Source organism: Nicotiana tomentosiformis, chromosome 12, assembly GCF_000390325.3.
Source record: "Nicotiana tomentosiformis chromosome 12, ASM39032v3, whole genome shotgun sequence".
In the NCBI taxonomy this organism is placed as follows: Eukaryota; Viridiplantae; Streptophyta; class Magnoliopsida; order Solanales; family Solanaceae; genus Nicotiana; species Nicotiana tomentosiformis.
This window is the reverse complement of record NC_090823.1, coordinates 47230873-47239826: the sequence shown is the minus strand read 5'-3', so window position 1 is coordinate 47239826 and position 8954 is coordinate 47230873. Positions and strand designations below refer to the sequence as shown.

At 42.7% G+C, this 8954-nt stretch overlaps 1 protein-coding gene across 1 annotated transcript; it reads right to left on the bottom strand.

The window, feature by feature from the left end:
• Positions 1-1008: 1008 nt before the first annotated feature.
• On the bottom strand, positions 1009-1353 carry LOC138902582 (uncharacterized). The gene has a single exon (XM_070190464.1). It carries the CDS (start codon positions 1351-1353, stop codon positions 1009-1011), a length of 345 nt encoding a protein of 114 aa, XP_070046565.1.
• Between the last annotated feature and the right edge of the window lie 7601 nt (positions 1354-8954).

Genomic DNA, 8954 nt, shown 5'->3' with positions numbered 1-8954 from the left:
TCGATCTAACCTTTTTGTTGAAAGCCCTTGCCCTTCTATTCTGGTAGAGTTGACCGTGACACACTGCATTAATTCTCTTACCATCGATGAGAGCCAGTTGCTCGTATCGGCTCTGTATCCATTCCATATCGTTGAGTTTGGCCTCCTGTATAATTCTTAAGGAAGAGATCTCCACCTCGATGGGTATAACAACTTCAGTACTGTAGACCAGTAGATAGGGGGGTTGCCCTAGTTGACATACGAACTGTGGTGCGGTAACCGAGCAAAGCAAATGGTAGCTTCTCATGCCATTGCTTGTAGTTTTCCACCATATTCCTTAATATCTTCTTGATGTTCTTGTTGGCGGCTTCAACGACTCCATTCATTTGCGGTATATGCTGTCAAATTTCGGTCCTTGATCTTGAATGTTTCACACATGGCTTTCATCAGATCACTATTGAGATTGGCAGCATTATCAGTAATGTTTCACCCAGGTACTCCAAATTGACAAACAATACGATCCCGAACGAAGTTTGCTACGACCTTCTTAGTCCCAACTTTATCGGAAGCGGCTTCGACCCATTTTTTGAAGTAGTCTATAGCCACCAAAATGAATCTGTGTCCATTTGAAGCAACAGATTCAATTGGTCCGATGACGTCCATTCCCCTAGCAAAGAAAGGCCAGGGTGAACTCATTGCATTGAGTTCGTTGGGTGGCACCCGTATCATATCAACATGTACCTAGAATTGGTGGCACTTCTGTACATATTTGATGTAGTCTGTCTTCATAGTCATCCAGAAATACCTTGCCCTTAATATCTTCTTGGCTGGAACGAACTCGTTCATGTGAGGTTCGTAGGTTCCGACGTGTATTTCTTCGAGCAATCTAGTTGCCTCCTTGGCATCGACACATCACAACAATCCCAAGTCAGGAGTCCTTTTATACAAAATTCCTCCACTCTGAAAGAAGTGGTTGGCCAATCTTTGAAGCGTGCGCTTCTGAGTGTGTGTAACATTTCATGGGTATTCTCATTTCTCCAAATACTCCTTGATATCGTGAAACCACGGATTTCCATCAAACTCCTCTTCAACATGAGCAAAATAAACTAGCTGCTTATGAATCTCTATCGGGATAGGATCAATGAAATTCTTGTTTGGATGTTGTATCATGGAAGACAAGGTAGCCAGCACATCTGCGAACTCGTTTTGAATCCTCGGAACATGTTTGAATTCTATCTTTATGAACCTCTTAGTCAAATCTTGTACACAATGCAAGTATGGCAATATTTTAGTGTTCTTGGTAGCCCATTCTCCAACTACTTGATGTACCAGCAGATCTGAATCTCCGATTACTAGCAACTTATGAATATTCATGTCGATGGCCAATATGAGTCCCAAGATGCAAGCCTCGTATTCTACCGTATTGTTGGTGCATGGGAACCTGAGCTTGGCGGACACCGGTTAGTGTTGACCGATTTCTGATACTAAAATAGCTCTAATGCCCACTCCTTTAAAGTTTGTGGATCCTTAAAAAAAATCCTCCAACCATCATATGTTTCGGCAATAACCTCTCCTACAAACATCACTTTCTCGTCTGGAAAATATGTCTTCAATGGTTTGTATTCTCCATCTATGGGGTTCTATGCCAGGTGGTTGACCAATGCTCTTCCCTTGACTACCTTCCGAGTCACATAGATGATGTCGAACTCACTTAGTAATATCTGCCACTTTGCTAGCTTACCTGTAGGCATGGGTTTCTAAAAGATGTATTTCAGCGGATCCATCCTCGATATGAGATAGGTGGTGTAGGCACAAAAGTAGTGCCTGCATTTCTGGGCTATCCATGTCAACGCACAACAGGTGAGCTCCAACAAAGAGAACTAGTCCTCGTAAGTTGTGAACTCTTACTCAGATAGTATATTGCCTGCTCTTTTCTCCCGGTTTCATCATGTTTTCCCAGGACGCAACCAAAGGCTCCATCCAACATGGATAGGTACAACATTAAAGGTCTTCCGGGCTCTAGTGGGACCAATACGGGTGGCTTAGACAAGTACTCCTTGATTTTATCGAAAGCCTTTTGACATTCTTTGGTCCAGCTCATTGCTGCATCTTTCCATAGCATTTTGAAGATCGGCTCACATATCACCATTGACTGTGCTATAAAACGACTGATATAATTGAGGTGTCCCAGAAAAGTCATCACATCCTTCTTGTTCTTTGGCGGTGGCATGTCTTGAATAACTTTGATTTTTGATGGGTCTAGCTCAATACTATGGCGGTTGATGATGAAACCCAGCAATTTTCCAGCAGGGACTCTGAAAGCACATTTTGCCAGATTCAACTTCAAATTGTACTTTTGAAGCCGGTCGAAAAACTTCCTCAGGTCTGCCATGTGATCCGAACTTCACTTAGATTTGATGATAATGTCATCCACGTACACCTCTATTTACTTGTGTATCATATCATGGAAAAGGGTAGTCATGGCCCTCATGTAGGTAGCCTCAGCGTTCTTCAAACCAAATGGCATCATTTTGTAACAATATATCTCCCATAGCGTGATGGAGGTTGTCTTTTCGGCATCTTCTTCGTCCATCCAAATCTAGTGATATCCTGCGAAGCAATCAACAAAGGATTAGAGTTTATGCTTGGCACAATTGTCGATCAATGTGTGTATGTTGGGCAACGAGAAATCATCCTTAGGACTTGCTTTGTTCAGATCTTGATAGTCAACGCACACTTTGACTTTGCCATCCTTCTTTGGAACTGACACAATGTTGGCTAGCTAGGTTGGGTACTCGACCACTCGAAGGACCTTGGCTTTAATTTGCTTGGTAACCTCTTCCTTTATCTTTAGACTCATATCTGGCTTGAATTTCCTGAGCTTCTATTTTACCAGTGGACACATGGGGCTGGGAGGTAGCTTGGGAGCTACTATGGACGTGCTTAACCCAGTCATGTCATCGTAGGACCATGCGAAAATATCCTCATATTCTTTTAGAAATCTGATGTACTCTTCCTTCTCTGATGGCGATAGATGAATGCTAATGCGAGTTTCCTTGACGGTTTCTGAATCCCCTAAGTTAGCTATCTCAGTTTCTTCCAAATTGGACTTTGGTTTGTTCTCAAAATTCTCTACCTCTTTGACAATTTCCCCAATTATTATATCATCTTCAAAATTTTCCGAATCACTTTCCGTATATTGCGTTGTCTCATTACATGTCACAGTCATAGATTCATCATGATATGTAATAATTATGCGAAAAAGAATGTAGAAAGATAATAATAAATAAATAAAAAGAAATAATGCATTAATAAAACTTAAAATTTTCAGCAAGTACGACTCGATGTCTCGAGTAATTATTTCAAAACAAAATACTAAAAATATCTTAAATGCCCAAATACAATTTTAGAAATAAATCATGCTAATTCTACCAAGACTACCCAGGTACTCGGCGAGCCCGGGATGGTGCAGCAGTCCAGTTCCTGAGAATAGCTCCTTCTCCCACTGTCTGAATGGTAAGGTATTCCTCCTCCTTCTCCTCTAAGATTGCAGTGCAGTCCATATCTTCCTTATCTAAAAATAGCTTCCTCAAACCAGCCAAAACCTCATCTTCCTCGGATCCCCAAATCACATCAGTCTGGCGGAATGTCTGGTGCAGCAGTGGTATAGGTTGTTCCAATGGATGGTAAAAGTCACGCCACGACGGTATCCAATCCTGATATTCTTGCGCGGTATATTCGTACCCAAGACCAAAGGTTGTGCCATGATATTGTGGTCGTATTGGTTCCGTGATCCCTTGAAGCTTTGGACCAAGACCCTTGCCTGGTTCATACCCCAACCACACAATATGCTCTCTATCTTATTTCTTCACCATCGACCCTTCTTAATTGTGTTTACTCGCTCAATGCTGTGGTATGTTTGTCCTCCCAATTTCCTCCCGTTCTCGATAGCTGGCACAGTCAGGTTGGTGTAGATAGGGTTAATTCCATCTCCATGAATAATCACCTCTTGATGATTCCACTCGAACTTCACATCCTGGTGCAGGGTAGAAGCGACTGCCCCAGCTGCATGTATCCATGGTTGTCCCAGTAACAAGTTATAAGTGGAGGATTTATCTAGCACATGGAATTCCACGTCGAACTAGGTCGGGCCCATCTACAGATCAAGGTTGATTTCTCCGATAGTGGCTCTCTAAGACCCATAGAATGCCTTCACATTCATACTTCTCATCCATATCTCATGCAGTCCTATACCCAATCTTTTCATTGTAGTCAATGGGCATATGTTCAGACTTGAGCCCCCGTCTATCAGAACCCTGAAAATGAACTTGTCTTCATATTGCACAGTGATGTGCAATGCTTTGTTGTGACTCAACCCTTCTGACGGTAGCTCATCTTCGTGGAAAGTAATCTTGTGGCTCTCCAGTATCTGTTCTACCATATTAGCCTTCTCTCCACTAGTGATACCGGTAGGCACATAAGCTTCACTTAATACCTTCATCAAGGCATTCTTGTGCGCATCTGAGTTTTGCAACATCGATAAGATGGATATCTGGGCAGAAGTCTTGTTCAGGTGATCAACAACAGAGTATTCCCTCGCCTGTACCTTCCTCCAAAGATCATCAGTGCATGTCTCCATGACAAGTGGCTTAGATGTGGTCTTTTTGCTTGTTCCTCTAAGATTCTCGGGTGTGTAAACTCTGCCAGTTATGGTCATTCTTTGTGCATCACCTGTCTCTTCCATCTTGGCTTTTCCTTTTCTTCGTGCCTATGCCACATAATCCCATGGGACAACATTAGACTTATAAAACAGTGTTGGATCTGCCATCACAGTGAAGGGCGTAGCTACCTCGACGTCAAACAATGCCTGGGTTTGCACCATAATCTGCGAGAGGGAGATGGGATATGTTTTGGGAGCGTCCCCCTCTTGAATAAGTCCAATGGATCCCTCCTGATCCCATTCTTCATCAGTTTCTATCACATTCACTCCTCGCCCCTATGATCAGGAAGAGGGTTATTGCACACTTTCGGCGCAGACTCATTTACTTGTATAACTTTGGTGTCAATCAGCGTTTGGATCTTCTCCTTCAACATGCGACATTTCTTGATGGTATGACCCTTCATACTTGAAAGGTAGGCATAAGTTTTGTTGGGGTTAACCCACTCGGAAGGTTTTTCAACAGCAACAATAGGAATGGGAGTGACGTAACCAGTGACTTTTAGTCTCTCATACAGTTGGGCTATGGGTTCAGCGATAGGGGTGTATTGTCTGGGAGCTCTGTGGTCAAAGTTTGGCCGTAGTTTAGGGTAGTTTTGGCGGGTGGGAGGAGGTGAATGGTAATATGCAGGTTGGGCATTATAGGTGTGGTAGGGTATTGGTATTTTGGAGGTGAGGGTTGGTGTGTGGGTAAGGGTGTTTGATAGGTAATGGGAGACTTAGGGCCCTGGGCTACCAGCACGACACCCACTTCTTTCTTCTTCGAAATACCTCCTGACTGTAAGGCTTTGTTAGTGGTTTTCAGGGCCTTGAAGTTGGTCACCATATAGCTCTTGATCCCTTCTTCTATCCTTTCTCCCAACTTGATAATGTCGGAGAACATACGATTCTATATAACCATCAGTCTTTCGTAATATTGTGGATCCTGAGCTCTGACGAAGAACTTGTTCATTTGTTCTTCTTCTAGTGGTGGCCTCTGATCTCCAATGAGTAGCGTACTCGCGGAAGGTTTCTGTTGGCTTCTTCTTGAGGTTCTAGATATAGATCTACCACGCTCTCTGTGTTGAACCTGAATTTATCCATGAAATCAGATGCCATGCTTACCCAGTTCGCATGCTTCTTCGGATTCTTACTAATATACCAAGATAAGGCATCACATGTTAGACTTCACATGAACAATTTCATGCGGATTTGCTCATTCTTTCTCAGTCCTACAATCTTGTCACAATAGGTTCTCAAATGCACCTTAGTATCACCGGTCCCATCAAATATCTCAAACTTAGGAGGTTTGTAACCCTCCGGCAGTTCCACATCTGGCTGGATACACAAGTCTTCATAGTTCAAACCTTCAACGCCCTTCCCGCCTTCAACACTCTAGACTCTCCCCCTCAGTTTCTTTCGTTCCTCTGCCATGTTTCAGATGAGAGGGTCCTTCTCGGTTGGTTCAGGTATGTACAAGGTTTTCTGTGAGGTATGGGGTAAGGTTTCCACATATATCGGGTTGCCTTGGTGTATTCCTAGGACTTGGATTTATGGGTGATCATTGATCGAGGTTTGAGGGGGATCGGGGGTAAGTTGTGGTGCATTTTGGGGGGTGTGATAAGTGGTGGTTTGTGTATACTGGGTTGGGTGATGGTGGTGTTGTGAGGGGTTTGCACTGGTAGGGGGTTAAGGTTTTGACGGGTTGCGGGATTGTGATACTGGTTCGTTGCTGGTGGATTTTGTGGAGCCATGGGTGGTGGATTTTGGGTTTGGGTGTTTTGTAGTGGTGTTAGATTTTGAGTGGTGGTGTTCTGATGGTTAACAACATAAACATTTAGAGTAAGTGAGAGGTTTGCAAGATTTTGGACCTGCTCAAGCTCACGTTATAGCTCCAAGATTTTCTGTTCCAACCGTAGGATCAACTCGTTCTGTCTTGGCGTACTTCTTCTATTTGAGGTTTCAACATTTTTTGCCATGGTGCATTGTCTTTTCGATTATCACTTAGATCATCCATATTCCCTTTGTCTTTGCCTTTGCTTTTCTTATCGCTAGGTGGAGGACCTCTGGATCTGGTATGGTATGCTGATATTGCCAGAATGCACGAACTAACCTTTGGGAATGGGAGTAATCATAAGAAAGAGAACAAAAGGAAACCGAGCCAGTAAGACGAAGTAAAAGAATGTTTGCAATATTTAAGAAGGTAAAACGTAGGGTCATGCAATAATTTACGTCCTAATTTGGGGACCTCATTGTGTCTGAGGTAGGCCTAAGCAACACATAGACTTAGAGAAAATTCATGCCAATGTTGCCTCATTCCATTAATCTGAAAATAAGCCAAATCAATCTTTCACTAAATCGAAATAATAATTATAAAGTCACTAATGGCATTAAGCCTTATTACATCGAAATCTAATGAAATCTAATCTAGAAAGAAGTAAAGAACATTGTCTCCTAGTCTACTTGGTCCCAGAAGGACCTTCTCCATGCTTGACCCTTTTGACTCCATCAATCACATTTCCCAGATCGCGCATGTCGAGTAGCAAGTAAGCCATTGCCAGCTTCCCTCCTTCATCATAGTCCATGCCTTGACAATCCCAAAGCCTCTTTCTCATCTTCCTCTCTAGCTCCATCAATCCTTGCTCTAGATGCTCTAACCTCTCTGTCAACTTATTTGTAATCTCCTTCCATTCCCTAATCGCCTCGATATCCACTTTATGTTATTCCAAATGCTTAGCTTCAGATTCAAACACTCTTTTATGCAGCCTCTTGTACTTCACCTCTGCCTCATCCACCTCATCTTTGATCCTATCTTTCAGATTGACCCCCCATTTGACATCCCCAGCTATGTTATCTTCCAAACATGAGAGATAGTGGTATATGTGACCGGCGTGATACCTTTCTGGTTCAATAGTCTCTCCCTCCACGATGATCTTTTGATTCCAAATGTGTTGGGCTTCAAATTTGAATGGAACAACATCTCCTTTGAAATCTTCAATATACTAAACCATGTTGGAAACCCGAGGTATGACTTGTTTCCTCCCAACTTGCCTCATTACCCTTATAGGAGCGTAAGGGTTGATGCCTTGCATCCCGATCATGACTAAATGAGTGGTTCCTTTGGACCTGATGATGAACTCTCAACTAGGAAACTACTCAAACATCCAATGCACTTGCTCGTCTGTCAGATTACTGAAGAAACGCACCCATCTTACAATATTTCCAAGCTTTGCCAACCTATATGGAATGAATGTTATCTTATTTGGATGATGACTGGCTATGTAGTCATTCAATGGACTACATAGAAGCTCATGGCGATAATCTCCCCTCTGAAAGTGTTCTAGCAACCAAACTTGTGGTAAGAGATTACATCCCTCGAAGTGCCCGAACCCATGCTTGCACCGATCCAAAGCACGGTACATCTCGGCTAAGATCATAGGGATGATACTGTATTTATACACATCGATACCCTTCATTAAGGTCCTAGCGACCATGGCTAAGCGAGTGTGAATTATTCCCCCTTGCATTAGAAAGATCAACAAACCCAAGAAACAGACTATGAAGACATAGACTCAGTGGTGTATCCATCCCAAAGAGGTAATAGCTAAATCCTCATGATGCAAGTGATATGATTTGCTATGCCCATACCGCTCATATAGAAATTCAAAGGGGATGTATGATTTCTTCAGGCATACCAGTTCGTCGTTCTTCTTAAAATCCAGCATCTTTAGAAAACCGAGTGGGGTGCGATTTTCTAGTACCATTAGACCCGAACTAACCCACGGTAACTTGGCGAAGCCCCCTATTTCTTCCAAAAGAGGAGCCATTTCTATATTGCCAAATCGAAAAACAGTTCTCATCTAATCCCAGAACATGGTGGCTGCCTCAATTAATTCCCTATTGGGTCGAACATTCAGCAAAGATGGCAAGCTACCGAGTACTCTCCTCATATGATTTCTATCACATGGTGCAAGGTCATTCCACTAGTCAATTAGCAGAGGCGGGATATTCTGGACCATACCAAACCTGGGGATTTCGTACTTCATTTTTTGCAAACAAATAAAGGTTAGCCCTTTTCCCCTCCAAATTTGACTATTTATGCAATAATGATCAACATGTTGGCATGTTTTCTCCAAACAATGCACATAATATGATGGTGTCCTTTGGATTATGGAAATCCCTTTGGACTTTGGACAAGGTTTACCTAAGCGGGTTGATGCGTCCATGACGTTTCAATCCACACTAGGTTTAGCATGATGCATGTACATTTCAAATCAGA